Source organism: Brachionichthys hirsutus, chromosome 18, assembly GCF_040956055.1.
Source record: "Brachionichthys hirsutus isolate HB-005 chromosome 18, CSIRO-AGI_Bhir_v1, whole genome shotgun sequence".
Classification (NCBI taxonomy): domain Eukaryota; kingdom Metazoa; phylum Chordata; class Actinopteri; order Lophiiformes; family Brachionichthyidae; genus Brachionichthys; species Brachionichthys hirsutus.
The window spans coordinates 7,593,259-7,607,356 of NC_090914.1; the positions used below are offsets into that span (position 1 = coordinate 7,593,259).

Genomic DNA, 14,098 nt, shown 5'->3' on the forward strand with positions numbered 1-14,098 from the left:
CCCAGCCATGTGGGTGCAAATCTTGGATTGGAATATACCCTCCGACGTTGCTTTCCAGACTATCACCTTTCTTAATGAGCTTCAGTGGGGCAGTGAAGAGGTTGAAACAGACACAAGTTAGCATTTAATGCCCATTAACTTCTGTAGTGTGACCTAACTGAGCCAAAGCAATCAGACTGCCTGGAGCTTTTAAGGTTGGAGAAGTGTAATGAACTCTGTACGATTTCTGTTGGCTATGACTTGTATGACTTTGTACACTCCGTTGACGTTAAGGGTAATGATGAACAAATAGAGAGCTGTACAAAAAGAAAAAGAAAAAGCCAGCCAGTCCTGGAAAACAATATTTGAAGCTTAACAGAAATGCTCACCGTGTTTTACTATATCATTTTTTCATGTGCTCTTCAGCTGAAAAACCTTGCTCTTGTCTCACGCTATAGCTGCTAACCTGTGGCTCAGTAAAATTGGGCAGGTGAAGCGGGACAGCAGGACATCACTGATACAGTTCGACCGAGCCGCAGGCTGTTGAGGGTTCAATCAACTCATCGAGCGAGAGCAGAGACATTTGGCCCTCTGTAGATCTGGATCTCGCGCGCTGCACCATTGTCGTGTTTGTGTTATTATGCAGCTGAAGTTGCTAAGTCGAAATATGTGTGTTTTGTGCTGGAAAGGAACCCCATTGCGTCGTGATTTCGTCTTTCGCCGCGCAGATCAAGCAGCAGGCAGAGTGCAGCGTGGCTGGCTTCAACAGCATGGAACTATTCAGCAACGTTCTTTTCAAAGATGAACCGAGGTTGAAATATGAGCATTATGAAAGCTGTCTTTTCGTTGAGAATGAATTCCTCTGCAGGCCTGCAATGTTGCATTTGCTTGGGACATGACTTACAATATAAGAGATGGTGCAAGAGGGTCAGAAATCAATTCTGTTATGTTTCCCCTGTGGGTTACGAGGCCGTGCTGTATATGTACGATATATGCACAAGTGTGAGCAGTGGAAACGGGGTTGATGAAACTCACAGTCTCTGGTAAGACGTTTCCACTGTGGCTCCATGGCAGGAGAGACCTCTTGCACAGTGAGAACACAAAGTTGGTTACAGGCAACACACACATCAAGATGCACACCCACAACACTAAGATTACTGTGGGGCACTTGAGTTCAAAGGATGTTGTTTAAATGTGTGCGTGTGCGTGTGCGTGTGCGTGTGCGTGTGCGTGTGTGTGTGTGTGTGTGTGTGTGCAGTGGAATGCTGTCGGTCGTCATTCCCTGCATGTTTAGACAGGCTCTGTCTCTGGTTTCGTTTGTGACAGAATGAGAACAGTGGTACAAAATAATACAGCAGCATCCCGGCTGTTTGATAAACAGGACGCAATCTGTGCAACACGGACGTCACGGGACGACACAACAAAGACTGCACACTTACAATATGCCCTAAAGCTGCATTAGCACATTTTTATTTTTAAGCGTTAAGATGTTTAATGTTTCAGAACGAGTTTAATGTATTTTACATCATGCTTCAGGATTTAACTAGCACAAACTATATAATTTCACAATTCACATTCTACCATTTTCACAAATACAGAAATGTCTGCTTGAAAAATGTGCCATATAGGAGCCTCAACAGCTATCTAATGAGATTTTAAGGATATAAAGATTAAAAATGCATAGATAATAGTTTTGTTTAGATGTGGCAGGTAAAGAAGAGAAGTAACTAGGCAGTGTGAAACCCTCCTCAGTTCATCATGCACGACTGGTAGGTGGGTACCATGTATTTAATATTTATGAAGGCATCCGGTCCTCCGTAGTGCTCAAACATCTCCAGAGTCTCCTGGATCAGGTCGCCGATGTTCTCTCTCTTTCGCTGGCTGTAGTCGATGCCATCTCCAGAGTTGACTAGGAGAGTGAGAAAAGACAAGTAGACAAATAGGATGAAACAAAATAAAGAAATGTAACTTATTTTAAATCAACCCAGGTCATTCCAGAGCGCGAGGTCGATCACAATGCTCCATGTGGCCACGTTCGCTAGATTTGCTGCAAATGCCATCCTTGCAAGCCGAACGGATGGACTGAATTTAATCTGCTCGTCTTGCTGCAGCCGGTTGGGACTGAAAGGCAGAAGAGTTTTTAACTGTTGAGCTGAAAGTTTAATGAGGCAGCCTGCCGAGCCGAGCGCAGCGTAAAGGACAGCCGAGTTACTGACGGCTCTGCAGTTGCACAAAGCTGCATTGATGCACACTAGCCATGGGCAGTGGCCTGGAGTGATGCCCAACAGGTAGGAATGTGTGTGGATTCACACTAGCATCAAAATCTGCTACAGTGAGCAAACACAACCGCATAAAAATATCCCAAACAGAAAAAGCAAAAAAACAACAACAACAACAAGTATTTCAGAATAGAAAACAACAGCTTGTATTCCAGAAGCACAAGAGAAATGATGTGAAACGCAGCATCCTGTTGATTTAACTCTGTTATTACTTCCGCTGCTGGCCTAATGATGGAGGAACAATGTCCCTCTGTTTCATGTTCATACCTTTAGTACAAAATGGCGGAGCGGACGAATGGCGCCGCTTCGAACAGACCGCGTACGAGACGCTACAGACAGCACAGAGTAACACGGCTTACAAAAAAGCCGTATCCTAAATTGTTCCTTCCTTCCATTTTCTTCTCTTTCACAGGCAGGCATGCTTTAACACACACACACAGAGAGAGAGAGAGAGAGAGAGAGAGAGAGAATCTCATGCAGCCGCACTGGGAGGCTCAAAACAGATTTTTAGAGGGAGGTAAACAGAGAGGAATGTGACAAGTGTGTGGCATGGACACACACACACACACACACACATCGATATGTGTGGCAGGAGCAGAGGAGGGTGCATCATGAAGTGTACCTGTGGTGTGAAGGGGACTCTAGTAGGCGGGCAAAATGACTTAAAAATGAATATCATGATCGCCATGATTTGATTTTAAATATGGCACGAACTGCTGGACTGTGACGGGGCCTGCTAATCACCATAGGGACAGGGACAGGACACAGAAATGCCCCCCCCCCGCTCACACCAACATTTGTAAGTCACGCATCCAAACTTGGACCCAAAGAGAGAAGGAATCTAAACGTCTCCCTTCTACTCTACCCTTTACTTTAAATCTCTTCCAGTGTCTCATCTTATTTGATGGACTCAACCTTCCGTCTCTCTCCCGGCCTTTCCAGCCACGATCTCTTCATTTAAAGACAACGAGAGCCAGTCCCATAAACTGGGCTGTTAGTCTGTTCTACTTTCTGCACAGGATTCACTCTCCTGTTTTACTTAAAAGCGATGGGGCGGGCAGTTCTCCAGCCTTCTTTTGACCACTGCTTAGCGCCTACATGCTGTGCAACTTTAACAGCTCCAGTTTTATTCAGCAGCAGTTTACCCCCCCCCCCCCTTAAAGGAAGCAACAATAGCTGCAGCTCTTAAGAGGAAGCTCTCGCTGTCTAAACCCAGGCCGTGTTTTATTCTGGACCCGTCTACAGTGCAGCCGTCTGCTCCTTACTACTTCTTAGCGGAAACTTAAATAGCATCTAGAATGCACCATCTGAGCAATAAAAGAAAAGGCAAAGCAATCAGCGAGGAACGGGAATGCAGGAGGCTGCGTTGTGTGGATGGGGAGGGAGAGCGGCGAAAAGTAAAGGGCAAAGTGACAGGAACCGGCAGGGCCCATGCAGCTTCCAGTCGGTTTCAGCTGCATGGAGTGTGTGTTTGTGTGTGGACACGCCTGTTAGCGCGGGTTAAGAAGCCAGGCCTGTCGAGAGCCACCGTTAGAGCGAAAATGAGCATCCCAAGCCAGCCCAGAGGGAGAGCTTGGCCTTCAGACTAGAGGAGGCAGGGATTCGGAGAAGAGTTGCGGCATGGGAACCGGCAAAGACCCGGTTACTGGGGGGGGGGGGGGGGGGGGCTGCAAGAAAGTGTTGCTGTTGCTTTACTGAGCATTTCAGAACTTCCAAGTGAATTTCTATTGCTGAGCACATGGGAGGCCAGGAGCATCAAAAGAAACAGGCCGGAGGAATTTATGACGGTTCTCAATATTTAAAGAGCAGAAAAAGCCCGGAGTACGTTTAGGGAGGAGCAGAGGGGAGGGGAGGGTGGAGGAGGGGGCCAGGACGCTAAAAGCTGCCTCTGCAAACGTCCCTCAGCAAAATAACTTCTCTTTCTCAATCTTCTTCTTTTCTACCCTCCCTGTCATTTTTTCTTTCTTTTTTCATCGATGCTTTTGGCAATATCCACAACCCTGGGCAGGCAGAGAAATCTTTCAAAACAATTATAATAAAAAAAAAGAAGGAAAATGGACCAAGCAGGAGTCAGCTGTCTGTTCCTCTGAGGAAGAGGAAGAGGAAGGGCCGATACAGACGTAACATTTGCTACATGAGGTGCTATCCATCCATCCATCCGACCGACCCAGGCACTGCTGTGATTTCTGCTACAGCAGACCAATCCTCCACGCAACAGCTGTAGCCCCCACCCCCCTGCCTCCCCCACCTCCTCTCCTAAGCAACCTGTCTTTGCACATCAAGCTGAAGACAAGGATCACCAACTGCTGGCAGCGCTCAGCAATCCCACCGAACTAGTTTGACTGTATAGACGGTAGATTTGAAGCGTGGCGTCGTTGGGCGCGTGGAGCTGAACTGTGACTGCCCTCTAAACAGTTCTGGCTGAGGTCGGCGTTCGACAATGCGAGTCTTGTATGGATAAATCCCCTCCACCGCCAGGGACCGGGTGACACACACACTGGAGCAACTTTGGGAAATTCAGCTCAACATTCCAGAGCTGTTTGAACATAATTTTGCTTCAAATGAACTTATCCCTGTTGGTAGGAGTTCCTTATGAAAGCAGCTTAGACAGGAGGCCCACAATAGGTCACAATACAAAAGGTCTTTGATCAGAGCCTCCAGATGCACGAGAAAATCAACGTGCGGGAGACCTGGGCTTTCATACGGGGAACTTGGCCTTGCTTAAAAAATGGAAATAGAGGAATGTAGATAATGAGTGGGAAGGAGGAACTAGAGTTCCAGGAATACCTTAGGTAGAAGTCAAATGTGGCTGCACAGCTAAGGGTGCAATGCAAGCAGTTGAGTTTTCATTCCTTAAATTTGCGAAGCTGCTGTTTGTATGGGATCCTATTTTTGTCCGTGTTTCCTCTGCTGTTAAAGCGACTTAAGTGTAGTAAAAAAAAAAAATTCTGGACAATTTTTCCAGTCCTGTCAGGTTATATAAAGTTAATTTTGAATGTTTTCTTCAACAACGGATTGTATTTATGAATTAAATGTTAATTCGTTAGAATGAATGAAGTATTATGTGTTCTGATATTCTGTTTGGAAACAGTTGATAACTACATGAAGACACAGAAAGGAAAATGCTGCAATTTCCGTCTCTAAATAAATAAACTCGCTGACACCAATTAAATACAATCATGTGATTCAGATATATGAAGCTACTGCATGCCACGAGGATGGAGACAGGGTGGTATTGTGGTGGTGAGTGTGTGACAGAGGCTGAGGAGGTGTGAGGAGGTGGCAGAGAGTGGATCTGACCACAGGAGGAGGCCTGTGCTTAACAGCAGGGCTCTAATTAAAGGGGCCTCACAGTTGGGCGCCAGGCAGGTCTCTCATAAAGAGAGAGAGGCGTGTGTGTGTGTGTGTGTGTGTGTGTGTGTGACAGAGGGAAGAGGGGGTATTTATGTGTCTGTGCATAACAACAGTTGTCACTGGAAAGGCAGGAAGGCTAAGTGAGACATAATATTGTGCTGTGTGTGTGTGTGTGTGTGTGCACTGTGCATGTGTGACCTTGAATATTGAAGTATTAACAGTGTTTTGTTAGATCATCTGCAGGTTTTCATCATATGCACGATACTAGCAGCATCTTCATCGCAAAGGAGAATGTTATGGAATAAACAGTCTGGAGCAGAACCAGCAAGCCTTACCAAACAGAGTAACTAAAGTGAAGTACCAGTACTCAAAACTGTACTCGACTACAGAATTATTGCTTTGTTACTTTCCACCTTGGCCCCAAACGTTGTTCCTTTCCTCACACTGCTATTTCCCTCCGTCAAAGCTCCCAGCCGCCTCTTCCCTAATGGATAACCCAGAGGCTGACACAGCCGGCACACACACACACACACACACACACACACACACACAACTACACACACCCACACACACAGCGGGGCTTTTCCATCTCAACTTTCATGGGTAATCAATAACAACATTTCAGCTTAACACAGTTTGCCACAAAGAGGGCTGCAGCTTTAGACGCATCACAATAAACACACACATATACGTTTGTGTGTGTGTGTGTGGGTTGGCGGGGGTGTATGCATGGATATTCACAAGAGGTGGAGAGCAGAAAAGCACCAAATAAATAGGCCGGCAGTAGTTTATTAAAACCCAAACCCTGCACCAGACATTATCTAACAGCTCATGCTCACTGAAATCTAACCTTTTGCTGTAAGTCAGTGATCTCATTTTCCACGCGTTCATCCAGCCCAGCAGTGCTCAGTGCACGCTAGCTCTGTGCCATTTCAACACGGCGAAAGTTGGGCATCAGCAAATCAGTATACACAGAAACCCGGAGCAGGAAGGAGTCGACGAGCCTGGGACAGAGACCGAACCTGCTGAGGATGCTCCTTGGCTGTCCGGGGGCTAAAACTGTTAGATTCCTATCGATGAGCTTGGCCCGCTTCGCAGTCAACAACTCCAAATCCAAGCCCTTAGAAATCCCAGGCAGACTGTGGGAGGGATCCAAAGCTCCACCGAAGCGGTAAGAGAGTCACTCATCCATGCCTCACAAAAACTCTCATCTTGCTCATTTCTTTTCCAATTAGCCAACTTGCCCTAGCCATGGCCGAGTGCAATATCTGTTTGCACTATTTAGTCATGGCATTAATGCACAAAGACGGCTCATCTTAGATGATGGATCAGTGCTATTTTCCAAGCCGTTACCATAGCCATTATTGTTTCAATTACCACCGCTGTGATAATGGTTATCCCAGCCTCATCTCATCCAATTGTATCCTGATACATGCATCAGTGAATCAACTTCAGTATGCTTGTCACAGCTCTGAGCAAAAGAGTCCTATAATTTTATGTTCACAGGTACATCCATTTATCACCGGGGGCTTGGAGAGGCGGATAGTTTTTAATTACTTCCAAATTGTATTACATGATTTTGTTTTTGTTTTTTTTGGTTTAGTAAGTATGCATGTGTATTGCTAGAGAAAGATCAAGTATTTTAAGAGTACATCCCACCCCAGAGGACCTAGCCTTTCGCACTCCACTTGTTCTGACTCTCCCCTGGGTGGGGGGGGGCAGTCCTGTCAGGTGTCAGGAGTCAATGGCGTCAGATGTGGATCTCATTAGGCCAGCTTACCTCAAGGTTAGCTGGCTAGGCATAAAATCGATCTGCACCAGGGACAGGCGTTAAAGGCCACACAAGCTAAACAAGGGCTGCACTTTGAAAGACAAAGACCCACCAATGCATGTAGGGTACGTATCGTATATACACAGAGCTCTCGCTGCGATGTGAAGCCATGCAACATGGATGCAGGTGAACGAATGAAACTTCCCAATGCTAACAAATCAGCAATACATGTCTGCATTCGGTCAGTGGTCAAAAGGCTTTTCGACACATCAAAGTTAAAACACGTCATTTTATAATCCCTTCCACTGAGACGCTGCCTGTAACCTGTGACCCACAGGTTCAGTCGGGCGATACTAGACACCCTCACAAGACAATCTCCCATCACATCAGGATGATGAATGTTTACAGCCATCAGAAAGCCTGTCTTCTCATTTCCGTCAATCCTCCAATCCATCAGAGTGCCGGCGTTGCCTCACCCCGACTTGCATTTGACGGGAAATGTCACAACGCCATTCATTCCCTGGAACTTTGAATGTGGGGATGTCAAATTAATTGCTGTCAGGAGTAATAAATATACAAGAAGGGAATACTTTTATTCCCATGCAGGGTGTCTTGGGACCTTCAGTACCAGAAGAACAACTTGGCTGGTGTCCTGCTCTGACAGCAGGTCCGTACAACCATGAAACAGGCACATTAGATGAATGTCGTTTACGCATCTTAACACACAAACACCAACAGTTTAAGTTAGTTAACTTATTTGTACTGTGGCTCTTGGGAAATGGAGGCTGCTGATTGAAGGTTTTGACACAGTGTGGCTTTACGGTTCCATTAACACCTCCCCCTATATGAGTCACAAATAAAAGATATATATACTCTAAACAGTGTAAATAATTAGTTATGTAATATCGGATTAATGTCCTGTGGAGATGTTGTCGTTTCATTATGGAGGGACCTTATGATGAATTTAATTAGAAGTTTGAGAATCAAAAAAAAACAAAAATCACTGCATCTTTTTCACTTTGTTATCCTCAGCCTACAAAATCAAGATAAAGCGCTGAACTCAAACGAAGGTGTAGCTTTAACTTAATCTGTGTCGATCCAACCAATGTCCAGGCGGAGTGCGCTACGGACAAGTCGCCAGCTCATCACAGGCCATTTCGTACCTACAAGCAGTTAGAGACAACAGCGCCGCAACAATCTAGGTATATTATCTAATTCATACTTGGGCTTCAGAAACCTGAAATTAATTTAGAAAGATATTAATCGAGCAAGTCAAGGTCACGAGCGCCATCATTTTGGGAAACCGAAAAAAAAGACAAAGCGTTAACATGATCAGGATCGGCTCCAGGGTGTTACCAAGAAAGGCAGAGACAGGTGTCATTTCACATCGGAAAAATAAGAAAGGAATGGATAAAATGGAGGTGGAGTGACCTGGACAACAAAGGCACGACTGGAATTACGGGGCTCGCTCGTAAAAAACGGCACACGCTCAGACAGAAAATCACAGGGGATTCAGGTGGAGAAGCTGACATAGATGGAGAGACAGAGAGAGAGAGAGAGAGAGAGAAGAAGACCAGGGGGGTAGATTGACAGAGTGAGAGAGAGGGGAGGCCGAGCAGCGAAGCAAATTCAAAGACCGGCTCCGTTTGTCCTCCTTACTCGTCACAAGAGGAACATTTGAAGTGACACACTAATTTAAGTCAGAGACAAATCAAAGTCTGTCACTGATATTACCCTCAACCGCGGCGAGTACCCTCTTTGTGCTTCACATTTTTGTCAAGTCATTGAAGGCAATGTGACTGTAGTTTAAACATCAATGGAAGAAGGTGCGCTTTAGCTCGTCAGACGCTGCAGCATTATATCCTCTCACAAAAACAGTGCCATTACTCCACTGTGTGAAAATACTGGCTAAGTGCGGCCATACGCGGAGATGGGCAATGTGCCGAGCTAATAAAGTCGCTTTAGCCTTCATAACCACTTTAGCCTTGGAAACCGCCGTCAGTCGAAGGACACACACACACACACACACACACACACACACACATTCACGTACAGGAATGAACAGTGAGCGGTCCAGCCCTTCCATTAGCCTAATGAAGTGGCTCCCCAAGATGGATGACATGACATCACCCCCCACTACCAATCACAATATCACCCCTAAAAAACCTTCCACTAAAAGCCCCCCCCCCCGCCACCCTCCTCTCTGTTGCTTACTGCACCAAATGGATGATGAGCATTCCAGCGTCCAGTCAGCCAGTCAGCCTCCTCGCAGCACTTTTCTTGGGAAGGTTATTTATCTCTTTAATGCAATTGGCTGGAGTGTATGCCTATGGATGGTGGGGGCTAGTAAAATCACGGGGGGTATGATTAAAAGAACTTTGGCTCAACAATGACAATGGCACCAAGAGGACAGCATGTTTGTCCATCCGCAGTCATGAAAGAAAGAGCACTGAAGAGGCTATGGCTAGACTGAAGGCAGCAGCTACTGGGGGGGGGGGGGGCAACAAATAGCAAATACATAGCAAAAATCTACTAATTTTATTTATCCAACCTTGTCCTGAAAGCATTATTTTGCCAACTTCAGGTTCATCCTCACAGTAAGCACCATTGTCCAAGATATTTATGTGCTTTGTTTCCATTTGAGAATTTTCTCATTTTCATTAGTGAAACTTTGGCTGAGGTGACACAATCATTTCTTCTTCCTCTCCTCTTCATCGACTCTATCCCGGAAGGACAAAGAAAAGTGTTTATGGTTGGGAGGATGCAGGTACAAGCATCCATAAACAGTCAGTGTTTTACAGGCGGCGGCACGGCCCAAGGGTCTGTCAAGGTTTACGAGCACCCGGGCCTCTTTAAGCAGGAGTGTTTAAGTGTGGTATTTACATAAAACAGACCAAGGTGTCTGTCTTTATCTTTAGCATTTCTATTCTTTCTCACAAATTCGTCAGCTGAAATTGCCGCGTCATCGAGGCCAGGGGCACGTTTTTCTGCCTCAAAGTCATGTCTTAGATGTACTTGTGATTTAGAAATCTAAATATTGCACAAAGGTTAAGACGGCGTACGACCCAAAAGCCTGCAGCCGCCCGAGCCTCACCACAGATCTCTGTTGCACAAGCACATGCAATGCCTTCTGCCAGCTCTCTCCCTTTTTTCACCAGCTTTTATATTTGTTTGCATCGTTTTTTTTTTCTCAAAAGACCACAAGACATGTGACCGGTAGAAACATCATGGATTCTATGGGGGGCAGAACAGGACCAAACGTGCATGTGGGGGTTCTATATACTCGTGTGTCATCATATACAGTGTGTTGATTATCATTAGCAGATGTCCCTACTCACTAGGGGAGGTGCAGTCCAAACAGAAGAAGGGGGAGAGACAGAAAGAGAGAGGAGAGGAGGGATGGGACAATAGAGCAAGGGGCGGGGGGGGGGGTGGAATTGAGATATGCTGGGACAGCAGTACCACCCCCATGTGACTCATACTGTCAGCAGCCATCCAACATCACACACTGACTCATTACGCTGGAGGAGAGGAGATGACAACAGTCTCCATGATCAAGGCGATTGGAAGAGCCAAATCGGTGTGAGACAGACAGAGGACACAGTCAGAGTCAGCATGTATGATGGTACAAAAATGTCTTATTGTACTCAAATAAATACACAGCAGAATAGATTTATTTTGTAAAGTTCTCCGTCTCCGTTGGAGCAATATCCTTTGAGTAGGAATAACACCATCAGTCTCTTCAGGAAATGTCCTCTTGTGACTGTTGTATGGTGGGAGACGTTTTCACTTTCACTCAGTTTCCAGACTGGGTTTTATTTCCTTTAAATGTTTATCACAGTGGTTTGTATTGACCAAAGAAGCTTCCGTCCATGAAATGTTTCATGGACGAGTCTTTAGGGGTTCAGTATGGGCGATGCAATGGAAGCACACAACACAGCTGATGGAGACATCCCAGTCTCAATCATCATATCTGTCAGTCTCGCCACAAGCATGGAGTTTGAACTGACACAAGATATTTCCTGTACATGTTTTCTGTTCCAAGTTTTCTGTCAGCAGGATTATAGTCAAACCTTTGATCTTAGAAAGCACCCATTAAATGCTGTTGAAGTGGGACATAATCACAGTGAAAATTCACAAAGGATTTTGTGTATTGGGAAAGGGCAGCAATATGCAGGTGTAGGTATTCTAAATACGCTCGCCTGTGAATTTAGATGAAATGCACGTTGCACCTTTGCTAGACCTGCAGCTCTTGTGCGTGTATAAACACAACTGGATGCTGATGCTTCAGCTGCACAAGTTCACACTGTCATATCATTTTAACTCATGTCCATTTGTATCTACTTCAGGGATGATAATATATATTATCGACATCTGTATAGCTGAGCATTCCACTGGCAATATGCTCTCTGACGGGCCTTCTTGGTTAGCTTTATTTAAGATAATGTTTTTTCCACACTGAGTTTTAACGTTTACCTGCGATTAACTGTAATAGTAACAAGTAGACAGGAGACCACTATTTATTTTCAAGGCAGTCAGATGGTACATAATGTTAAAAACATCTGAACCAAACCTTAGACAGCTTACATTTTGTTTTTATTCAGGCTTATTTCAAATGAACATCATGTTTTGCATTCCCACCTGACTTGGATTGGATTGACATCCCACAAACATGTGAACAAGAATATGATTTATTTGAAATCCAGTACAAATCCAGTAGCTAATAATAAACCCTGAATGGACGAACACAACTAAAAAACGGCCACTGCACAGCTTGAGCCATTTATTAACAGGCTGCTCTTACTTGCTGAATAACTATACAAATCACCCATTAATCTGTTTTTAATTTGCATCTTAAAATTGTGCATTCAAAATTCATAAAGGAATGGCGAGGGGTTAAAAAAAGACAGCACACATATTTCAGGCACATTTTCCCATTAGACTCGCAGGCTTTTAATAAAAAAAAAAAGAAATCAGATGTGATCAGTGATTCTGTAATGGCATATTGAAGCCACTCATCTACCAGGATAACATGACTGCATAAAAAAGAGCAAGACAGGAGATGAATTTATGACAAATATCACTTTACGTGGGAAGGAAAGACCCAAAGTCATTATACAAGGGAACTCATGTGCTCATGTAATCTTCCTTTACCTTGAGAATATCGGCATGCTGTCGTGAGGAATAAAAAGGAAGGCAACACACTATGATGAGCTATTAATTCTGCTGTCTTTTCCTGAAATGCATTTCAAATATGCTGAACAGTTATTTTCCAATATCCATCCGACACCTGCAGGTGACGGGCTCCTTGTGTATTTATGTATGTGACTTGATTTGGGCTTTGGGATATGAACTACTTTAACCATAATGCACTTTCACAACATCCATAAATCACAGAGTGATTCCTACACAATCACAAATCACACGCGCGCGCACACACACACAGTACTAGTTGGGGGGGGGGGGGGATATTGTTGAAAGACGACATGAAGTGTGTGTGTGTGTGTGATGCATTCATGTCATGGCTAGTTGAAGCTTATAGGCTTTTCTCATTAGAGGCTGATGGCTGTGTCTGTGTAGTCCCCCGGCTTTGTGCTGTCCCCTAGCCAAGTGGAGGGCAGGACCATTAGGCCGGTAGAGAAGGGACCATTTATTTGACTCTTTTCTGGCTGTGGCGCTATTTGTCTCAGACTAGCCAAGTTGCAAATATGACACGATGGCGAGGGGGGAGGGGGGGGGATAAGTTATGAGCAGTGAGACATGGGCAGTTTTGCTTCACTGAAAAGCTGGGGCAAGAGTTGCCGGTATGTGGTGAGGAAGAGGACAAAGAGCAAGGGTGGAGGCAGGACAGGGAATGGATGCATGTGGGAGACGCTGCAGTAGCCGGTCGCCAGAGGACACAATTTACAGCACCTGTTGGCCATGATTGATCAAAGGTAATGGTGTGTGGTGTGACACAGGATGAAGCGATGGGATGGAGGAGAGAGGGAATTTGCGACACAGAGAAAAATTGAGTGTGTGAGAGAATGAGGAAGATATTGGGGTGGAGGAGGATAATATAGACGCAGCGAAAAGAAGACGGGAGTGAGAAAATAAAGTAAGCCACGGAGAAAAAATAGGAGAGCGGGAGATGACTAAAGTGAAAAGGTCACCGGTGCAGGAATGTGTGAGGAAAAGAGACGGAGGGAATATATATTTCTCCCCTGATGGGAGTGTGTTAGGAGTCCATCTGAAGAGAAATGAGATCAGTGGCTGACTTAGTGCTGGAGGAAGACTTGGCTTGCTTTGCCCTGCAGCCTCCACAGCAACCCGACAGCATCACACTCACACTCTCAAACAACCTGCAGCACATTCAATGTGCTGGATGAGTCTGTGTGTTCAGGTTTGTGTGCACATTATTACCTGGGCTCGCGTCCCATCAACCCGACGAGGGCGGCCTCCTCCACTCGTCTCTCCCTCGATATCTTTTTTGCCCCATCCCAGCTGTGATCACAGAGGAATGTCCTCACAGAATTACACGTTAAATCATCTGCCCACCATACAGACGCCTTAGCAAACCGTCTCACCTGGAGGTTTCGTTTCCAATCTTAGCATGGAGACAGAACCAATGAACAAATGCCCTACATATATAACATATTGTGCCAAATTGTAAATCAATGACTTGTAAGTTTTGAGAACTGGATTTTGTCCTTTTTAAGATTACTCTTGTGGGAAT

At 45.2% G+C, this 14,098-nt stretch overlaps 1 protein-coding gene across 1 annotated transcript in view; it reads right to left on the reverse strand.

Moving 5' to 3' along the window:
- Window positions 1-1,428: 1,428 nt before the first annotated feature.
- Window positions 1,429-14,098, reverse strand: part of pacrg (PARK2 co-regulated) — an 84,745-nt gene continuing 72,075 nt past the window's right edge. The window contains exon 5 of the mRNA XM_068752268.1: window positions 1,429-1,888. Coding sequence (XP_068608369.1) covers window positions 1,728-1,888 — 161 coding nt within the window. The 3' untranslated portion in view covers window positions 1,429-1,727. The remainder of the gene's footprint in view (window positions 1,889-14,098) is intronic.